At 38.9% G+C, this 23,816-nt stretch overlaps 1 protein-coding gene across 1 annotated transcript in view; it reads left to right on the forward strand.

The window, feature by feature from the left end:
* myo3b (myosin IIIB) overlaps positions 1 to 23,816 on the forward strand; it is a 358,080-nt gene that overhangs the window by 166,589 nt on the left and 167,675 nt on the right. The window contains exons 13-15 of the mRNA XM_035410289.1: positions 14,904 to 15,057; positions 21,922 to 22,010; positions 22,272 to 22,401. Coding sequence (XP_035266180.1) covers positions 14,904 to 15,057; positions 21,922 to 22,010; positions 22,272 to 22,401 — 373 coding nt within the window. The remainder of the gene's footprint in view (positions 1 to 14,903; positions 15,058 to 21,921; positions 22,011 to 22,271; positions 22,402 to 23,816) is intronic.

Below are 23,816 nucleotides of genomic sequence, written 5' to 3' on the forward strand. Positions count from 1 at the left end.
TTTCAATGAAACCTGGCGATGCACTGCCGCTTTCAAGGTTAGAGGCCTGTATTGTAGATATCAAGGTTTGGATGCTTTCAAATTTTCTGCCCCTAAATTCAGACAATACTGAAATGTTGGTTTTAGGTCCCAAAATATTAAGGGAGAAATTGTCTACTCTCACCTTAAACTGTGATGGTTGTTTGGCTGAACCTAATATGGTCGTTAAAGACCTTGGTGTCACCATTGATCCTAATCTATCTTTTGACACCCATATAAAAACATATCCAGAATTGCCTTCTTTCAGCTGCGCAACATAGCTAAAATTAGACATTTCCTGTCAGTCGGGGATGCTGAAAAATTGATCCATGCGTTTGTTACGTCTAGGTTAGACTACTGTAACGCCCTGCTTTCTGGCTGCCCTAATAACTCGTTAAAGAGTCTCCAGCTTGTGCAGAATGCAGCTGCTCGTATCTTGAGCAGAACTAAGAAGTATGAGCACAATACACCAGTACTAGCATCACTTCACTGGCTACCCATTAAGCATAGGATAGACTTCAAGGTTTTGCTCCTGACTTTTAAAGCTCTGCATGGACGTGCACCTGTGTACATATCGAACCTGCTCCTACCTTATAAGCCCACAAGGTCACTCCGATCTCAAGATGCAGGCTACTTGGTAGTCCCAAGAATTTCCAAGAACCTAAAAGGTGGTAGGGCTTTCTCCTACAGGGCCCCACTACTGTGGAACCAGCTTCCAAATTTTATAAAGGAGTCAGACACAGTCTCAATATTTAAATCTAGATTAAAAACGCACCTCTATGCTCAGGCTTACAATCAGTTGTAGTCTGGAGACAGGGTGCGAGAAGCCTGTAGTCATAGAGCTTTGTAGGTGGCAATCCTTTCCTTACTGTCACCTGTCAATCAGCTGTGAACCGACTTTACATGGGCTGGCTCTTGATAGGCGGGTATAGCCTATGAAGCCCATGCATGACTGCATGCGCTCTCCATCCCTGTCCTAGTAGATATGCAGCCGTATTCTACTCCTGGCGGGGTCCCCCCCAATACATAACACTGGCACTTTACTCACTGTCTGCTATATTGCAAATTCCCTAATTGCCGTTTCCACCCTCTTCCCCACGCTGCCGGCGGGGCTCTTGCCCCAACCCTCGAGAGTGCTTTGAGAGTCGTCTGGTCTCCCCCACCTCTGCGGTCCAGCCCCTCCTTCGTCATTGCCTCCACCCTGCCCACATCTGCCGCCACCTGCTGTTCCCCATCACCGCCACCCGGCCCCACCCATCATCTGAGCCACATCACATATCATATCTTGTGCATAAACTGGCTGACATGCTGGTCACCAGTCGGCACCCTGAGCCGACCAGAGGAGGATGGGTTTCCCCCTTGAGCCTGGTTCCTTCCAAGGTTTCTCCCCATCTACCACAGGGAGTTTTTCCTTGCCACTGTTGCCTTAGGCTTGCTCCTGTGGGGGTTTAGGCTAGGGTTGTCTGTAAAGCGTATTGTGACAACTGTTGTAAAATACGCTATATAAATAAAATTTGATTGATTGATTATACCATTGAGATGAGATAAAATATTGTCTTCCAGACTTTAATAAGCTATTATAAAATATTGGTGTGTTAACATGCCATTTAGATTTTCAATTATATATCTTTTCTATTTTCTGCTAATTTTGAATTGCATAAGCTATTATTAGACCATGCTTCAGTCTACATTTTCTAACAGAAAGACCTGTAAACAAAATGTTATTCAATGGAACTGGGGCCACCAAATTCCTATCGATATTGAGCTATGGAGTTGAAGTATTGCCATTAAACCAATTTATTAAGGGACGAAGCCTGGAAATACAACTTAAACTTGGGTACTGATAGCTCCCTAACTCCTTCTTTGTAGGTTGACCAGTTTTATTTTTGAGCGTCTGCCCCTCCATAAAAACCTAGTAATAATACCATGTATTTTGTCCCAATCTCGGAGGGAGTGCTAGAGGTAACATATAACTACAGAAATGTACTCTAGGAAGCACGTTTATGTTGATTATTGAGATTCTGCCTGATAGGAAAATGGGTAAATTATGCCATCTTTCCAAATCACGTCTGATCATGTTAAGAGTACTACTATAGTTCTTAGAGATTGTTTTTTCTAAAGATGCAAATACATTTATTCCTAAGTATTTAAAGTGAGAGACTACCGGAATATTAAAATCTGCACATTTGTCTTTACTTATAGGGTTCAAAGGTAATAGAGAGGACTTAGTCCAGTTTATTTTTTAACTAGAAACATAGCTAAACTGTTCAAAGATATTGAGGATCTATGGAAGAGAGTGCTTTATATTAGAAAAAAACAGAAGAACAGTCATCAGCAAATAAGGATATATGGTGCTGGGTAGATTTTATTTTAATTGGTATAATACTTGGAGATAACCTAATGGACTGTGCCAATGGCTTTATAAAATAAATAACATTGATGAGATTGGATCTCATTGACGACTGCTTCTGCTTATTTCAAAGGGAGGAGAGTGTATGTTACCTGTGACTACACTGGCTGAAGGGTTCGCATAAATGGTTTTTACCATGTTAATAAAATTTGACCCCAAGCCCATATGATTCAATACGGACCATAAAAAAGGCCACTCAAGTCGGTTGAAGGCCTTTTCTGCATCAACTGACAGTATTGCTGATGATGCCAGATTATCGGAAGCATCCAGAATATGTAATAGACGACGTAAATTGTCAGCTGATAAGCGGTTTTTGACAAATCCAGTTTGGTCTGGATGAATCAATTTAGGCAAGTAGTTCTCCAGACGGCTTGAAAGTGTCTTTGAAAATAATTTAATATCCGCATTCAATAAAGACAGGGGGCGGTAGTTAACACAATTGGTTGGATACTTGTCCTTTTTTAAAAGAAGTGTTATTAGGGCTGTATTTGCATCTCTTCCAAAAGATCCTTTCTGAATAGCTGTATTAAACATCTCCAACAGTGGTAGTCCTAAAAGGGTCCAAAATTTGAAATAGACCTCCAGATGAATGCCATCACTTCCAGGTGACTTACCCTTATTGATATTTGCTAAAGATTGTTCAAGTTCATCAAGAGATAAAGGGGCCCCTAATATAGAAGCTTCCTCTGTTGATAGTGAAGTCAGATTCAGTTTCTCAAGATAATTGTCCCTATCTGATGCTGAGTAATTGTTATCTGAAGTGTACAGCTGTCTATAGAAGTTTAAAAAATCTTGTGTATGTATGACAAATTCGACTCTCTGTGTTAGTAACAAATTAAGCTCTATTTTTATTTTAGTTAAAGACTTTGCTATTCGTTCAGAGTGATTTATTTGCTATTTTCTAGGTCAGATATTGAAGTTTCTAATTCATGTATTCTTCGTTGCTCTTTATTCAATCTAGAGGAGTATGAAGTTGCATTATTTCTTATAAAGCCTTTTATTGAGTCCCAGAGATACCTAACATCATACACTGACTGTCTGTTAATCTTTAAAAATTCTGCTAGTTCCAGTTGAAAATGATCACAGAAATCTTGATTTTGTAATAAAGGTAAATTAAACCACCACCTAGTGGCTCTTTTAGGTAAATGAGTAATCAACAGTTGACAGTTATATGCATGATGGTCTGTTCGGCTCATGTGCTTTATCTCTATGTTTTGAACCAAAGACATAAGGGATGCAGACATTAATATGAAATCTATCCTTGAAAAGGATTTATGTCTATCTGAATAAAAAGTATACTCCTTAGATGTGGGATTGTGTGCCCACCAAACATCCCTACGATTAAAATCAGAAAGTAGATGCTTTAATGCTTTAGTTGTTTGTATGTTAGAGTGAGATTTGCTTGATTTGTCCGATTTTTGATCTAGTATGGCATTCATATCAGAACCGATTAGGCTACTAATTCAAAATCAGAGAGTTTGGCCAATACCTTATTCAGCCGAGTAAAAAAAGGATCTTCATATGTGTTTGGTGCATATATGTTGACGAATGCAACTTTCCTTCCGTTATATATACACTTAATAAACGTGACTCTACCAGCTTCATCACTCCCAATAATGGTTATCTGAAGTGTTTTACGTGTATTATTACCCCTTTTGTTTTATTTAAAGCAGAAGAGGAAGCACACACTTTATAGAGGTGGTTTTCCAATCTACTAACATCCTTTCTAAGCAGATGTGTCTCCTGGAACATAGCTAAATCAATCTTATTTCTTGCTAGTAAGTCTAAGCAGGCTGCTCTTTTATTAGGACAGTTAAGGCCCTTCAAGTTTCAACAAAAAATATTCAAACTAGCCATAGGGTTTTAGACCTATAATGTTTACAAGAAGGGAATCTATTTGCAAACAGTAAAGGTACAGATTGAAGACACTCAACTCAACTCAACAACTTTAAAGTGAGCCCTGACTTTATATTTGCACACAAAGAAAGACAAAACAGAGAAGACCCTATACCACCCCACAAGCAGGGCGGAACACAGGCAGGTCAGAAATACAAACGAAACGCAAGCAGGACCAAAGCGGGCAGATACATATAGTCAGAAACAAACACAGAAACACACAACACACAAGCAGGACCGAAGCGGGCAGAATACATACATTCAGAAACGAACACAAGGACCCAGCACCCGAGTCAAGGGGACAAAGAACTTAAACAGACAGGGGTAACAAGACACAGATGAACTCAAAGAACAATCAAACCAGAAAAGGAGGGGATAACAAGGCACAGGTTGAAGCAATGATAGAATAATTAAAACCAATAATACAATTAACACAGGGTGGGAGAACGAACTGAAACACAAAACTGAAGTGCTGCCATCTGGCGGCCAAAAGGGGAAAAACAGAAACAGAAAATACAGAACCATGACAGCATGTCTTGCTGCTAAACGGATAATTGTCATTTTCAGCTCAGAGCTGTAGAGTCGCACAATCATGCAGCGAGAGGTCTTGTATGGCGGGCCAGTACGGTGAGCAGTAACTGCTGGTGGCATGGGACCCAATTTCTCCTTCCCAAGCAGCTCACAGAGAAAGTTATTAATAAAGTTAGTTGGGTTACCCGCCTCAATGTTGTTCTCCAGACCCAGAACTTAGATGTTGCATTTACAGGAGTGGTTCTCGAGCTGATCCAATTTTAATCACAGGGTTTCATTCTCATTCCGTAGAGTCTCCTGATCGATTTCGAGTTGTGAGAGCCTTTTGGCTGAATCATTAGCAAAGGATTCAAGAGTTACCAAACTCCCCTCACATTTCTCCACTTTTGATTTTAGACTTGCGATTAGCTCATTCACAGGTTGCAACTTTGTTTCAAACGCTTCAGATATTTCTTCGCGAACAATTTTGTGCAGTGTAGTTGCCAGTTCAGTGTTACACATTGTTTGTTTGGAGATTTTGCCGGCATCGCGTTGCGTTGCTTTTTGCATTGCTTTATAAAACACAAAGTGATACTCCCTTTTTCCCGTGCACCTTGATTTAACATTCCAATATTTGTAGAGAAAGTGAAGAATAACTTAATAACTTAATTCAATAAATACGGATCATTCGGATGCAATCTCATTCATTCCATGCCACCGGAACCGGAATATATTTATTTTAATTTATAGGATGAAAAACAATAAAATACCATTGATAATGGTACTGCAAAAACACATACTGCTGTGTGAATTCATACCAGTTGTGAAAGCCAACCTAAAAATAAGGCCCACCCCTTCTTTGAAGTGGTGTATAAGCATTATCATTCCGGCTTGAACATTCCATAAAAGATAAAATTAACAACAGTGAAAAGTTGGCATACTCTTTTCAGTTGTGTTTCTTTAGGTGCTTTGTCAAATTTGTTGTATTGTAAGAAGCAGTGTTAACCTCTTAGCGCAAAGCCCCTAGTGGTCGGCAGGCTGGCGTGCCAAGATTACTGAACTCAGACATTCAGTGCTACTGCAACCAAAGTACAAGTTAAAAACAGAAACGCGTTGTTTTAGTTTCATAAGTAGACAATACAATACAATACAATACAATATTTATTGTCCCCAAGGGGAAATTTGTTTTCACAGTTTGCCTTGCAGCCTCACATAAATACATAGATACATAAATACATAGATACATACAGTACAGTATATACATATAACACACACATAATAAATACAGATACATACAGTAATAAATACTAGATACATACATATAATACACTTGACACTCAGTGTGGCAGTTTGTTCAGCACCTCGATAGCAGAAGGGACAAAACTCTTTTTAAAATGTGCCCGTTTCCAGGTCAGAGACCTGTCCCTGCGGCCATATGGAAGGAGTGAGAATAGTGGATTGAGGGGGTGTGTGGGGTCGTGCGCTATGGTGAGTGCTCTGTGTGTAAGGGCTCTGTTGTTGAGCTCTGAGAGGTTTTGGGTGGGAAGTCCAATGATTTTTGAGGCGTTATGTGTGATGCGGGTGAGTTTGTTCCTGTTTGTGGCAGTTAACATGGTGAAGAAACAGGGTGAGCAGTAGAGTAAGATGGGGTGGATGATGCTTTTGTACAGTAGTGACAGAAGGTGAGGTGCAACAGAAAGTGCTCTTAGTTTCCGTATGACTGAAAGTCTTTGCTGGCTGCGTTTATGGATGTCAGTGGTGTGTTGATCAAAACTGAGTTTATTGTCCAGAGTGAGTCCGAGATATTTGAAGAAGTTAACCAGTTCAACAGTTTCGTTATTGATGCATGTGGGGTTTTGGACTGTATGGTGTGGACTGGGGTTTGTGATGACCATGTCTTTTGTCTTGGCAATATTTATCTGAGGATACATTACAACTATGCTGAATACAGAGTTTCGCAGCACCACCATTGTCGCTCTGGTCATTCATGCCTCCCTCCCTGCAGTCTCATCTACAACTACACCCCCCACACATGACATAATGGACAATATTGTCTATCTTGGCATTCATAAAAATATTCTTTCACCACTAAAAAATCGTACTCCGTCAAAGCAACAAGATAAACCCGACAATAGCCCTAAGATATGCCAATACAGCAGTGAAAACGCTGCTCACTGAATAACGAAATAAACGAGAAAAAGTTTTTTAAAATGATACTATGTCATTCTACAGTCAATATCTGGGACTAAATATTGAATAAATATACAACCTTACCGTTGGTTTTATGCGTAGAGATGTCCCTTTTGAGACTGAGTGGTCATACATTGTCTTGGACAATCCCTTTGTGAAATACAGGCGCATCTGTGATGCCTGGGTATCTTCCAAAACAGCTGTGCGTAATACCACACGTGTTGTTTACGGCCTTGTCGCCCTTTTTAGTACAGTCTGGCTTGATTGACAATTCATTTATTTAGTAGGTGAGAGTATAAGCTTTCTAACTATATATAACATGTCTAATTCTGCTTTTGGAATAGCATTTTATAGGTCAGCGTATCCGGAAATTTTCTTATCATCGCATTCAATTACGCATTCACTCTGTGGTAGCAGTAAAACATAGACGCTGCTAACGAAACGTCAGATTTTTCAGAATTTCTTGGAAAATACTATTATTATTGAGGACTTCTGAGCATAGCTAAGCCATATGTTTGCTGATAGACCTAGCTGACATCGTTTTCTGGTGTAAGACAGGAGCGGATAGAACTATATCATTGACTTCCTGTCTCTGCCTCTATCCATTGAAAACAGATAAGACTTCATCATTGCTATGTAAGTATTACTGCTCAAAATACTTCGGTTATATACTTTATTTTTGAAATTGAGTGTCTTTAAATAGGTTAGTGGTATTATATAATGTGGATATTTCAAAGCTTGTAATTCCCACTTGGAAATGATGCAACAGTGAGTTTCTTGAGACAAAACTGTTGATTTGCAGTGAAATACGTGAATATGTTTTGATTTACAGCAATGCATAATTTAGACATTTTGGATAGATTGGGAGACGCCGGGTACACTGCTTAGTTTTTGCTTCTACATATCCACCCTTAGATTTTATGAACTTGTGGTCAAGAAGTTTTTGATCCAGCACATGTTTAACACGTGTTAACACAGTTTAACCTGCTGTATATATGCAATCTCTCAGTATTTCATTGCAAACTAAAAAAGTGCAAATTCATTTTAGATTTTTTTGTCTAGACAATTGCATTTGTGGCACTTTATTTCTTCCAAAATTATGAATATAAACTAATCTGCATTAGTATTGTAAATTGTACAAATGCCCTGCTTCATTTAAGCCATTTTTCAAGTCTCTGTGGTGTTCACATCTGGAGTTATAAGGCTTTAAATAGGGTACCCCCTAAATGGGCAAGGATTGGCAAGATTTGGCACGTGCGCTAAGGGGTTAATGTCGCTCCTTGAGACACTGGCATTGCAAATGTTGCAAGTGGCCGTAGGGCTGCTTTTGGACTTTCTATACGTTCCACAAAGCTGACATTATAGCAGATGCCAACTCCTTTTATAAACAACAGGATTGTTTGTGGAGGCTAATGGATAGTGCTTGTTCAAGGGAGTTAGAGTTCATTCAGGCAATTGCCATAAACAGTCAGCAAGTACGGAGGTGAAACTTTGCTACATGCAAAAGTTAATATGCATATTAAATGTTGTAGTGTCAGACAGGATCAGATTCAGATCAGGCGTGTCCTAGCCGATACCCAGTCGACAAAATATGGTGGTATCGAGAGCCGACACGGATCCATGGTTCAGATCGGGACATCCCAATCGTTTTCCTTTGATTTTACTGATTTGACCTACTCATCAGCATGGCTAAAGCAAATTCTTATCTTGGTGAGATGGATTTGGGGAATGGGTAAGAAGTGAAGATGCAGAGGCTTTTCTGAATCTGGAAGCATGAAGTCGATTGAGGATACATGTGAACATGGTTAAGATTTATGTATTACTGCTTGTAATATTTAAATAATTCATATTTTCACTCCACCATTACCTGGTGTCATATTTTTGATATTGCTATATTTGCATCGGTCATACATGGACAACTCAATGTTAGCCTTTGCTAATAATGCTGAGCATATTTGTACTGGGGGCTAGTCAACAGCTGTTAGTATAGAGGTATATTATGCATACTTAAGGCATTGCTAGCATAGTGTAGTGGTAACCAACCCTGTTCCTGTAGATCTACCATCCTGTAGGTTTCAACCATAATTTGAAATGACTCTACTAAAAAGCACCTGACTCTACTAATTAGCAGCCGTTTTGCTGTTGAATGAGGTGTACATTGTTATGGTTGGAGTGAAAACCTACATTATGGTAGATCTCCAGGGAAAAGGGTTGGTTACTATTGGCGTAGTACCTCATGGTGGCCTGCTTTAGAATTCATACCACTCACAATGGAACTGTCTTTCATGAGGTTTGTGCTATTCACTGATGCAGGCATTGACATACTGTAGTGTAAGCGTTCATACAATGGGTGGCTCCGTCATGTATAATGTTAAAAGCACCCATTTGCCATGAAGCTAGAACATTGGCGGTGTTTTCGTGAGGGTGGACTGTTATTTCATTGTAGTCTTATTGTACATAATGCGAAATATTCGTATCTCCATGGGCTGTCACTCATGGCATGGAAAATACACATTCAAATGTAATGTGTGCTAATTGCTAGATGAATGTAAAATTTCCCTTCGGGAATAGTTTAATTATATTATTTATAATTATACATAGTAACATTTGGAAAACACACTACAGAGAAATATCATTCCATCCCCATGCAACAAAAGATTACATACTGTAGAATACAGAAAAAACAAAAGAGTAAATGAATGATTCATACATAATAAGGTGTGTATATCATAAAGTGTCAGTGTTTTTGCATTATTTTTCAGTGTGATATCAATGTTTTCATCATAAACCGTCATAAGGGACAAATCCTATTTTTTATAATGGACAAAAAGCATTTTATTCAGTTTTGGACAACATTTGGATAGGTTTGTGGACCCTTAGACCCCTATACTGATGAAAAGATAGTAATTCTCACATAAAAATATGCAGAAGTGAGTTTCAGGAGTGAAAACAGTTGATTTTTTTAGTGAAATATATGATTATTTTATGATTTACATCAATGCACAATTGAGATATTTTGGATAGATTTGGAGACTAAATGACACCAGGGTACACTGTTTACATTTCACTTCATAGATCTTTAGTAGTTATGCGTGTCACCGTCAGATTTTGCACTTGTGTTCAAGGTGTGTATAATCCAAGAAATGTATAGTTTTTACATATGTAGCTCTCAGTACTTGAATTAGTGGGGACTTTGTTTTTTTGTTTTTTTTTCATTTTCTCCAAAGATTTTTTTTGTATGTGTGGCACTTTAGTTTATATTCATAATTTAGGTAGAAATAATCTAATTTAGTGTTGTAAGTGGTGCAATTGTCTTGCTTCATTTAAGTAATTTTCCAAGTCTCTGTGATGCTCACATCTGAAGTTATAAAGCCTTAAATAGAACCGTACATAAATAGGCAAGGATTGGCCAGATTTTGGCCAGCGATTGCCATTGTGGCTACAACAAAACCAGCATACACTGGACCGAGTTTGAATACCAGTGCCTAAGTGACAACTATAGTCTGTCAGCAAAGTGAGGAATAATTGAAATATGTTTAATTTTATGAATCCAGCAGTTTTAATCATTAACACCCTCGTTTAATGTCCGGTCCTCTGAATACTGAACACAAGTGCATCAGCAGTTAAAACACCGCACTTATCCTACATAAAATATGTTTATTTGATTTAATTTGGTAATTATTAGCAAAGATATCAATTACCAGTTCAATCGCTGAATTAATTGATAGACAGAGCAAACTTGGATCAACCTTTATCAAAAGGTACAACTATAACATGATTAATTTTTTTATAAAATTTCATTACGACAAATATTCACATCTAATCTAAAGATGAGGTTCAGCTACCTTTAAAGAATAACAAATATTCATAGTCACATAAGAAAGGAATGAAAGAAAATAATCAAACCACAGATAAAAGTAATCCAAGATTGTGCCAAGTATGAAATTCAAAAACCAAAAGACAGCAGGGATGACCAAAAGAAATGTAGAACACCAGACCTAGATGCAGGACTCAGATGCCCACTTCCAACTAACAGTTACAAACTTCTTCTTGCCAAGTTGCCCTAACTAACTGCTGACAAAAATAAAGCCCCATATTTTATCTCATGAAAGATGGGAGGGGGGAGAGATGGACACCCCTTCTGTGCCTGACCTATGCATATTTAATTAATGATCAGGGAGGAACTAAGGGATGGTCAATTTACAATGCAACACATATTTTTAAGGTTGTAGGGAAATTCACCATCTCCTAATACGCATTATGATGACACATTAACTCAATATTTTGAGACCTTTTTGGGGGGACACATTTGGTTATTATGGGAATGTTAGTGGTGAGCACTGAGCTATGCTGGCTGAGCGCTTTGAAACTTCCAGTGGCTGAGAACGGTCAAATGGTGGATTACATGTCTGTCAAGCTAATGGAGATAATATTACTGCACATTATGTACAATAAGTTCACAATAAAATAATACTCCAGCATCATAAAAATGCTGCCGATATTCTAGCTTCATGGTAAACCGGTAAACATAACACCCAATTTCATAGAAAAACACCCAATTTTTTGTGGGTTATATTAATTCTAACAAAGCAGACCACTCCAAGCTACTACACTATGAGCTGCTGACACTGTCCAATGTACGGCAACAGTGCCACTATACAAACACCTAGGCCTGTTAGTTAGCCCCCAATACAAAATTTTTGAGCATTATTAGTAACGGCTAGTAGTTGTCTCTTACGACCAATGAGAATATTACAATATTAAAAATATGACACAACATAAATAATTGAACACAAACAGTAATACATACATCTTTATGAGCGCTCCCTACAGAATTTTCTTTAGCCATGCTGATGAGTTGGAAAAAACTAGTAAAATCTTTCAAAAACCAAAGGAAGAAATTACGTCAAAACGAGTGCTGGTATTTTACTGTGTAATGTTATGGTTGACTGCACAATGCTGTGATTAATTAAAATTTAAAGCTGTTACACACAGGTCTGCGTCCTTCTAAAGAAATTAAAATGAGACATGTGATACACCATTGGAAAGCTTGTACTGTCCTTTACTGGATAAAAGAGGAGGTATCATTCAAACCAGAAAGAACTGGACAGATTTACCTTAGTCTAAATTGTGGGTGGTGTTTTGTGCATGGCTGTTCTATATACCTACCCCCGCTTTCTATTTGCATGTTTATTTCTCAAATGGATTGTTCAAGACAATAAATGACCACTGAATCTTGAAAGGGGGCATGTTTCTGTGTAAAATATGGTAAGATGATAGGTATATTTCTTTCCAGATTTAGTCACTATTAGCTATAGATAGTCGAATGACATGGTATAATTTCAGAAAAATTTGACTTATTTCGTTATTCAATGAGCAGTATTTTTCACTGGCGTATTTGTAAATCTTAGCACTATTGTTGGGTTTATCTTGTTGCTATGATGGAATCCAAATTTTTGGTGGTGAAATATTTTTTTATGAATGCCCAGATAGACACTATTGTCCAGTGTATCATGCTTGTAGGTGTAATTGCAGATGAGACTGCAGGGAGGGGGTGCTTATTAAATGGATGACCTATGCGACAATGGTGGCGCTTAGAAATTTCGTATTTGACAGTTGTCGTGCATCATCTACTAATAAAGCTAGATCTGAGAGTTTGTTGTTTCAACCCACTAAGGGGCTTGCGTGAAGGAGTTAACTTTTTCGGTAAATAAATAAATTTGGCATTAAATTTTTTTTTCATACATTACCTTTAAGTAAATACGTCTAAATTTTGAAAAGAAACCAGTCATTACTAAGATACAGCTTATGTAGTATCAATCTGATGGACACTTTTAAAAATAAGCCAGATCATGTTTAATTGACCTGGAATGTGCACATGGAATTTTAAATTGTGTCCTCACAAGTGTTAGCCAATCAAAATTTTGAGTTAGCACTTACAACGTTGCCACTGAATAATATGTAGTGATTTCACTGTAATGAAGTATCATAGGAGAGAAAGGATTTTCATTTTAAGTTCCTATCCATTAATAAGGATGATTATTACTGGTCAATGATTTAAACATAAAGCTCCTAAAATCCGTTAGTTGAAAATAACTCCTGCAGATTGATATAAATTATGAATTAATAAGTGGCACTATTTGTTATGAATTTGATGTGATGTGATTTCAAAAATGGAGCTTGGTTGATAATTTAAGTCATATGGTTCATACAGTATAGTAAATGTAAGTGCTCTCAGCTAAAAATGGAATAAAGCTATGTTTCCACTTACCAAGAGTGCTATCTATTAGGGATGAACCAAACATGGAAATATCAGATTTCATATTGGTGCATTCTTGTGCATTAATGTTAACATTTTATAACCTTTACAAAATATTAGAACATCATGAACATAAAAGAAAATCATTTAATACTTGGTTGTCTGTCCCCCACAAGTTTTTTCTCATTTAGGCCATGCTCACATTGTTATAAAATTTATTTTTACTGTGAATAATGCATGACTAGTTTACATTCTGGACAGGGGTGAATGCAAGCAAAATCTGTTACCGTCGCAGCATTATTGAATTCTGGAAGTGCTGTCCTAAAATTTCTTCTTACCATGAAGAGTGGCTGACCTGCAAGCGTAGGAAATGTGTTACTACGGCAGCACAAGAAAATTTCAGAAATACCTATAGGTAACAGGCTGCTGTATCTGCTGCCACTGCATTTAGATCAAACCTTCCAGCGTTGCTTGTGCCGAAAGTGCTATGAGGTAACAGCAATAGATTTTCTTGCAGAATGTAAACAAGTCAGGGATGTAAGCAAGTCAGGGATTCTTCACTGTAAGAAGAAATTTTACGACAACATTCTCTACCATACTGACATAATGCGATGACATTAGGTTGACAGTGCAGAGACTTACAGTGAGATTGCGATTCCACAAGAAAATATTAAATATCAGAAACTTACTTTCACTTCACCCAGCAGGGATAAGTAAAATGAAGGGATTGACTACAGTGATACTGATAGAAGCATAGAACACAATGAGCTTTATAAGAACAAGATCTTGTAAGTTCATCGATAGAACACTGCAGCGACACTCTTATCACGTCAAGCTTCCCAGGCAACAACACAGAGGTTGTCTCATTTTTCGGAACAGCACCCTGCAGAGGCTCCCAAGCCAAATTATTATTTATTTCCAAATGAATAGATAGTTGGTGTTACTTTCGGCATTTAAAAAAAAGCATTTTGTTGCCTGACAGCCCCCCAGGTCTGTACAATTATAGGGGAAACACTGAATATGGATAAACAAATTGCTGTTTTTTTATCTGACAGGCAAATGAAAACCGCCTCATGAATTACAAATAAACAATAGACTACCTTTTGATTAACAGGACATAATTGGAGCTCACCCTCGGGCCGATACAACTGGCCTATTTCAGTATTATCGGCCAATAATGATCGGTAGCTGATCAATTGTTGGATTCCTTATATCTATCCATCAAGATAGTTTCACTGAGACACATTTTCCAGATATATGCTGCAGCTCACCATGATACAAAAAATCCCAAAGTTTTTGTGGCATTCAAAGAGCCAAAATTTACATTCAGTAACTCATTCAGCAATGTCTGATTCCACATATAATGACAGTTACTCACAAACATCCACAAACCTTGTGCACAATGAATGAAAATGAATTTCTAATGAAGTACACCAACTCTGTGTATGTGCACAAAGTCTCAACCAAACCATGGCAGTATTCTGGGGCACAGTGTCAATATTGTTTTAAGGCATTGTTTTAAGGCAGTCTTATTTAGCCCTAAATTGCTTTACCAGCTTAACTGGGTTACTTTACATTATCATTATCTCTGAGTTTGTTTATTCTCTGATTTTTGCTCAGATTGAGTACCAGAGTGAGGGGGTGGATGCCAGCCTTGTGGAATATGAGGACAACCGTCCCATCCTTGACATGTTCCTACAGAAGCCCATGGGCCTACTTTCCCTGCTGGATGAGGAGAGTCGATTCCCCCAGGCCACCGACCAGACCCTCGTAGGTAAGGAGGGGCTGAATAAACCATCGAAACATCAGCCACCTATAACTGTTAAGCAATGCTATGAAAGTGAATACCTATTAAAATGCACTTTTAGATCTGGGGTAGCCTGAGTGAGTATTAATATAGTCCAAGATTATAACATATTCTATAGATATGTAGTAAACTCTGAAAAATGAACGCAATGCAAAATTATTTTTGAAAATGTATATGTAGCATTCGCTCCGCTAGAAAAGCGAATTGGTCTTGGAATGGCGGCTGGTAGAGAGAGCACACACACCTGGGTTGCGTTAACTAATCAGCCTAGGTGCTTAGAGGTGTGTTTCTCTCCACAGTATGGGGGCGAGACCGGGAGCACTCATTGAGAGAGTGGGTGTTTGAGTTTCCTTTTGTCTCTGCATATGAAAGACAGAGACTTATCCATCGGATACGAGCGGCAAGCTGAAGAGCTGTCGTTGGGTTTTACTTCCTTTTGTCTTTGTTGTTTTAGTGTGTTGTTTTAGTTCATTGTTTTTCCCAGAACTTGTGATGGGGGAAGGGTGACAGTATTTATTCATTTTTTGTGTGTTGGTGTGGGTGCGCTCTCTCTCTCTGGCGTGTGACAGTATGATGTGACCAACACCCCAGCAACAGACTTCAGAAACTCCAAAGATGTGCCAGCAACAGCAGGTCCAATAAGTGACAATTTATTTATCAGTTTGGTCAGGGAGAGCATCACAAGGGCAGTCTCATAATACATAATATAAAGTTTCATAATACATTCGCCTTTATGGCCAACAGTTGGCTGAAACCCAATATATGAGGTCATACCCATAGAACATGCCCACCAATTATCACACACTTCCTTGGCAATCACCCCTCTCCCTGGGCAGTGCTCCCTGCTGAACCTCAACAGGTTGCCCCTCTCTACCCCTCCTGACATTCAGGCACCAGCCATCAGGCCATAGGTCATCTTGCCCTCATGGCCTTGAGGCACGGTTGTCTGACCCACGCTGGCTCCCAAAAATTGATGAGATAAGAAAGATGATATATGCACAGGCAAAACCATAATTTACCTCTTAGCGCAAAGCCCCTAGTGGTTGGCACGCCAGCGCGCCGAGATTACTAAAATCAGACATTCAGTGCTACTGTAACCAAAGTATGAGTTATAAACAGAAATGCGTTGTTTTAATTTCCTTAGTAGATGATACACGACAACTATGCCGAATATGGAGTTTCGCAGCGCCAGCATTGTCGCTCTGATCATTCATTTAACACACACCCCTCCCTGCAGTCTCATCTGCAACTACACCCCCCATCCATGACATAATGGACAATATTGTCTATCTTGGCTTTCATAAAAATATTATTTCATCACTCAAAAATCGCATTCCATCGTAGCAACAAGATAAACCCGACAATAGCCCTAAGATATGCCAATACAGTAGTGAAAACGCTGCTCACTGAATAACGAAATAAACGAGAATATTTTTTAAAAAGATACCATGTCATTCTAGAGTCAATATCTGGGACTAAATATGGGATTGCCATTTTTAAATACCACAACAGCAAGAGAGAGTAACGTTAACTAGCGAACTCTACAGTCAATATCTGGGACTAAATATTGAATAAATATACAACCTTACCATTGGTTTTACCCGTAGAGATGTTCCTTTTGAGGAACATCTCTACGAGTAAAACCTATTGTTTTGGACAGTCCGTTTGTTAAATATATGCGCATTTGTGATGCCTGGGTACCTTCGTAAATAACGAGCTGTGTGTAATACCACGTGTTGTTTACGGCGTTGTCGCCCTTTTTAGTACAGTCTGGCTTGATTGACAATTCACTTATTCAGTAGGTGAGAGTATAAGTTTTCTAACAATGTATAGCATATCTAATTTTGTTTTTGGAATAGCGTTTTATAGGTCAGTGTAACCGAAAATTTTCTTATCAACGCATTCACTTACGCATTCTCTCTGTGATAGCAGTAAAAGACGTAAGATGTAATGTAAGTATTAACTGCTCAAATATTTCGGTTATATACATGTTATTTTTTTTAATTGAGTGTCTTTAAATAGGTTAGTGGTATTATATAATGTGGATATTTCACACTGTAATGTTAGTGTTAGTTAGTAGTGTAATAGTTTTTGTGATGCATGCAACAGTGATGACGAGTGTTGGAACATTGCCAAAACGTGGTGGATGGTGAAAATTGTTTTCATATCGTCTCATCCCCATACAAGAAAACATACGAGAGTACACAGTATAGAAATACATACAATAGTTACATTACAGTGTGAAATATCCACATTACATAATACCACTAACACTACCAGTAATACTTACATAGCAATGATGGAATCTTATCTATGTTCAGTAGATAGAGACAGAGACAGCAGGCTAAATCAAGGACCATTCTATTCACTTCTGTTTTGCTCGAGAAAACGATGTCAGATAGGTCTATCAGCAAACATATGGCTTAGCTATGCCCAGAAGTCCTCAATAATAATAGTATTTTCCAAGAAATTACGAAAAATCGTTGGCAATGTTTCGTTAGGTGCAGCGTCTTTTTACTGCCACCACAGAGGGAATGCGTAAGTGAATGCGATGATAAGAAAATTTCCGGTTACGCTGACCTATAAAACGCTATTCCAAAAGCAAAATTAGACATGTTATACATCGTTAGAAAGCTTATACTCTCACCTACTAAATAAATTAATTGTTAATCAAGCCAGACTGTACTAAAAAGGGCGACAACGCCGTAAACAACATGTGTGGTAATACCCACAGCTATTTTGGAAGATCCAGTCATCACAAATGTGCGTATATTTCACAAAGGGATTGTCCAAGACAATGTATGACCACTCAGTCTCAAAAGGGACATCTCTACGCGTAAAACCAACGGTAAAGTTGTATATTTATTCAATATTTAGTCCCAGATATTGACTGTAGAATGACATGGGATCATTTTTTTTTAAATTTTCTCGTTTATTTCGTTATTCAGTGAGCAGCGTTGCTGTGATGGAATGTGATTTTTTAGTGGTGAAATAATAATTTTTATGAATGTCAAGATAGACAATATTGTCCATTATGTCATGGGTGGGGGGTGGAGTTGTAGGTGAGACTGCAGGGAGGGGGTGCATGTTAAATGAATGACCAGAGCGACAATGGTGGCGCTGCGAAACTCCGTATTCAGCATCGTTGTCCTGTATCGTCTACTAATGAAACTAAAACAACGCGTTTCTGTTTTTAACTCATATCATGGTTGCACTAGCACTGAATGTCTGAGTTCAGTAACCACTAGGGGCTTCGCGCTAAGAGGTTAAGGGATACAACTGACCCCACCTATGGGCACAATCGAACCCAAGGAGCAGTTGTTCCTTTGAACATATTCTGTTTGAAGTCAAAATGTGCCTTTCTGGTTAGAAACTGAATTGAATCATCACCAAAGGTTAATAGAGTTGGTCATTTGAAAATGCTGTCATTCTTAACACTCACATAAAACACCAAATGGGGCACAACCAACCCTGGTCTCCCCTATAATCGAACAGTAAATATTTTAACACTACAATGGCCAGACATTAAAATTTTACTTACTCCAACACTGTAGATGCAAGCTACCCTCCTCCTTCAATGAATTTTCCTAAATATCTGGGCCTTTTACTTAAAATTCTAAAAAGTAAAATCTTCCGCTAGACAATAGGCAGCAGGTTTTATTACCCGGATAGGTGGGAATGTGTCACTCTCTCCTCTGGCACACTGTAGAACAAGTGAATGACTGATTCTTTTGATACTTTTTCCACATATAATCACACAAAAAGCCTACAGTAAAATTGTTTTTAATTTTTGAAGTTAGTGTGATTATATGTGTGATGATATAATTTTGCACGTATAATGACACAAAATTAATTCATTGCAATCGTGTGAAGTTGATAAAGACTGATAAAGAAGCTGAAAAAGGGTGGGGATTAATAATTTTGGCCATTGTGGTTATAGAAATGATAGGTTTAGAATTCCGCAGAGATGACGCCTCTGGCATATTATCAGTTTTTCACTGAAATTGAGTATACTTTCAATAAACTGCATAGACTATATGACAACTGGTGAAATTAAACCAATTTGTGTGCGGTCCCTGCTAGTTATGAATAAATTATTATTGGTCCTATCCTGGAAAAAAGATGGTTTGCCCTCTTCAAGTAAAAGAGGAGCAACTGCCCCAGGTGGAGGAGTTGAAGTATCTTGGGGTCTCATTCACGAGTGAGGGAATAAGGGATTCAGAGATTGACGGTTGTCTAGGTGCAGCGGCCGCAGTAATGCGGGCATTGTATCGGATGGTGGTGGTGAAGAAGGAACTGAGTCAAAAGGCAAAGCTTTCGATTTACCAGTCGATCTTCGTCCCTACTCTCAACTATGGTCATGAACTATGGGTAGTGACCGAAAGAGTGAGATTGCAAATACAAGCGGCCGAAATGGGGTTTCTCCGTAGGGTTTCAGGGCCTATTCTCCTTGATAGGGTGAGGAGCTCCGCTGTCCAGGAGGACCTCAAAGTAGAACCGCTGCTCCTCCGCATTGAAAGGAGTCAGTTCAGGTGGTTCAGGCATCTGCTAAGGATGCCTCCTGGGTGCCTCCCTTTGGAGGTGTTCCAGGCTCGGCCACTGGGGAGGAGACCCAGTGGTAGACCTAGGACATGCTGGAGGGATTATATCCAAAGGCTGGCCTGGGATCGCCTGGGGATCCACCGGGATGAGTTAGCGGAAGTCACTGGGGAGTGGGATGTCTGGGCTGCTCTGCTTGCCCCTTTGCCACCGCGACCCTGACCTGGACTAAGCGGTTTAGAGAATGGATGGATGGATAAATTACTTAAAAGAAATATAAAGTGCTGTATTTTTTAGGCTATTTTATTTACATTTTCAGTTTTGTCATTGAAATAAATAAATAATTAAATAAATAAATACATACGTACATTTTGTGCCACATTTAATTATTTATGCTCACATTTCATGATGTATTTATTTATTTCATGATATATTTAATTATTTATGCTCACATTTCATGATGTACTTATTTAATTAATTTTGTCCGAAATATTCCTCCATAGTCACACCCCAACAACAATCTACAAAGGCAATTGCAAAGTCTAGAATCAAGACTAAACATCAACAGCTCTCTTCTGTACTCACTAACGACACAAATGAATACACCTGCCTAACGAAACACATCTGTGAAGCCAATTCAACAAATACTTGTAGTACCTTAAAATGGGACGACCATGTACAAAAGGTGCTGTCATTTCTAAACGGTTCATCCGATATGGATGAAAATACCCTCAAATTAAAGCTGACAGTCTGCACTTCAACCTCGTTGTACCCTTTCAAACTCAAAGTGCTAGAGTACTGAACCAAAATAACAAAAAATGTGTCACTGTCCAAGGAATTATGGTGCTCACTGTATTACCCTCTGGCCTGCAGAGCCTCTGCTGTTCAGGCAAATGCGTCAAATGAAACCCTAAACCATTGTATTCCATGTATTTCTTGTGATTCCATGAATTCTTGAAAAGAATGTCAATAATTTTAATCCATGACTGAAAAATTGGGCATAGATGTTGTAAGGTAAAATTTCAGTTTTCCCAATCAACTCTGTTGTCCCCTCACACCTGGACATATTCTTCCATGGCACGCACACTGGTGGAGTTGTAAAAATTCCACTGCCGTACATGAGTGGAGCTGAGTGGAGCCATAAAATGCCCCAGGATGGGGACAGCAGCTGAAAGCTGCATGGGCCTGTCTTTTCGACCCATGGGGAAGCAATCTTCAAATGGCTTATCCTCCTGGAAGAGTTGGAGGAATCAGGTGACAGGATATTACCCTCTTGGAGCTGTGGCCATACCAGGTGGAGGGTCCAGAAAAATTTCAATTGGGGGCCATAAACGGCTGCTCTGAAATTCATGGACAATGGCCCAGGCTCTCCTGGGTCAGACAAAACTACTATCATGGACTGAAAGAATGCATCATATGTATTTGCATGCGGATAACTAAGGATGATATGATAAATGTGGGAGACTGTGAATAATATCATACATAGACAAGCACACTGAACGGGTATGAGATGGTATGTGGGGATATGATCACAAGTATGTAAAGCATAGTATATTTATACATAGGTATGCCTACATAAGTGTCTGGGTCACAGATGGGTCACCACCATGGACTCCCATAGAGAAGTATTTGGAGAATCGATAGGTAAAATCATAGGATGCCATCGTACAAACGATCTTATTACTGTCACTGGATTTTGATACTTCTCCTGTGTCTACAGAGCGGGGGGGGGGGCCTACCAGCCTATTCGTGTCCAGACCTTATTTGGGCAAACCAAGGGAGCTGTGGGGTGTGGAAGGCTTTCTCAGGATTGGATTTAAGGGAAGTCCAAAGAAACATTTGGGGAGAATCTGCTTAACAGTTCTCCTGGTACCATAGTCTTTGCTGTACAGAATATTTGGGCATTCATCAATACTCACTTTGTGTTCCTTTTCTTTGTCCTAATTTGTTAGTTTGTATGTCTTTTCTTTTCATAGCGGTCTTTTGTCTTGCTTTGTAAAATAAAGTGTTCACTTTTTCCACCATTGAATCTTCGGTTTTTGCCAACGGTCATATTGTGTCATAAACAGTTTTCCCTTTTTCAGAGCTGCCAATGCATGTATACGTGAACCCGTATTCACATACATCTTCACTTTACAGGAATTGAAGTTAATGGAGTCAGATAAACATGTTTTCTTCCCTGTGAATACAACTAATTCCTTACAATGTGGTTTGGCTACTGATAATAGTCTATTCTTAATTGTGTATTGGAGTGTATATTTTCAAATATGCAGTGTTCTTTCTCTCTTGAAGATAAGTTTGAGGACAATCTACGCTACAAGTATTTTTGGAGACCAAAACGTGTTGAGCTTTGCTTTGGAATTCAGCATTATGCAGGAAAGGTAGGGTACACATATGGTATTTTGGCCTATAGCAGAGAACAATATGACTGTCTTTAAAATTACAGTACATATAATGATGTAGTGTCTGTAATTATGTAGCACAATATATATATCTTGATATCATTTCCTTGCCAAAAAACTGATCAACATGTTTTTATTTGAATGACCATTCATGTTCTGACTAGCTGTAATAAAATGAAATGGGCTGTCCTCTCAATAATTCATTGATTGAATTTAGTGTCTTTATGCTATTTCTTGCAGGTCTTGTACAACGTTGATGGCTTCCTGGAGAAGAACCGGGACACTCTGCCTGCTGATATTGTTGTGGTGCTGAGAGCCTCTGAGAACAAACTGCTGCAGCAGCTGTTCTCCAGCCCATTAACAAAAACAGGTAAGCGCTGTTTGAAGCCATCTGCGCTTAACAGTATTGCTACAGATGTTTTATATGTAAAACAGATGTTCATATCCTCAATCAGCCCTCTTCTGGTTCAGGAGGGTAACAGAGAATATATGTGCTTCCTTGTGTTTCAGTGCATGCAATGGATGACAGCCATATTAAAATGATCATTTGTAATGACTATTCAGAATAAGCCAGCAGCTGTGGGAGATTCAATAATAAAGTCAATGTGAAGTATACAGTATTGTCCTTCTGGTTAGTATGTGTAATCTGTGGTACTGCTGAAGTCACTCTTTGGTGCAGTCTTGTCACTCCTTTGATTTTTATCTGGTTGGTCAGTAGCAGATTGAAGGTTTCTTTTGCTAGAAACCTGGGTCTATTGTCACAGAGAACAAAGCATGCTCATCAGTTTTCCCTGTTCTTGCATACACCACTTAATGCCATCAACTCCTCAGTACTGCCTTGCGAGCAGGAACACTGATGAGAAGAGGCAAGGTGAAAACAGTTGGGAAACTGTGGTAACTATGTACATAACACAGCAAGCGGCCCTTGATCACTGCTTTGCACTCAGATTTCTACCCACAGTGTGTGAGTAAAGACCACCTGGGGGGCTCAGCTCCCATTGTTGGATGTTTTTATTTTCCCTAAGCCGTTCTTGCCATTCCCAACTGCTCATTTCAGTTTCCAGATTGTGCCACAGCTGGATTTCTGTGTGATAAGGATTTTTGAAGTGCAAGGTATAAAGAAATTGAATTATTAAAATGAGCATAATAAATGGAATGGACTGCATTTATATAGCGCTTTTATCCAAAGCGCTTTACAATTGATGCCTCGCATTCACCAGAGCAATTAGGGGTTAGGTGCCTTGCTCAGGGACACTTCGACATGCCCAGGGCAGGGGATTGAACTGGCAACCCTCCGACTGCTAGACAACCGCTCTTACCTACTGAGCTATGTCGCCCCCGGTTAAAGCAGTGGTTAATTCTTTTCACACTTGCAGGTTGTATGCAATCCATCAGCTGTGGCTATAGTCACTAGATTGCGTCAGAACAAATTGGTGCATGGTAATGGCAGCATTGTAATGTGGAGGGACACTACATACCTTTCTTTAGTAAGGACAATTTATTTTATCCAGTGTTCTCCCTTTTTGCTACCTGTAATTCACTCTCTATGAAAGTTTAATTAAGTACCATTCCACAGAAAGTGACTTCAAACTTGTTACCTTGTTTAACCTCTTAGCACAAAGCCCCTAGTGGTCGGCACGCCGGCGTGGTGAGATTACTGAACTCAGACATTCCGTGCTACTGCAACCAAAGTATGAGTTAAAAACAGAAACGCGTTGTTTTAGTTTCATTAGTAGACGATACAGGACAACGATGCCGAATACGAAGTTTCGCAGCGCCACCATT

Source organism: Anguilla anguilla, chromosome 3 (assembly GCF_013347855.1).
Source record: "Anguilla anguilla isolate fAngAng1 chromosome 3, fAngAng1.pri, whole genome shotgun sequence".
Classification (NCBI taxonomy): domain Eukaryota; kingdom Metazoa; phylum Chordata; class Actinopteri; order Anguilliformes; family Anguillidae; genus Anguilla; species Anguilla anguilla.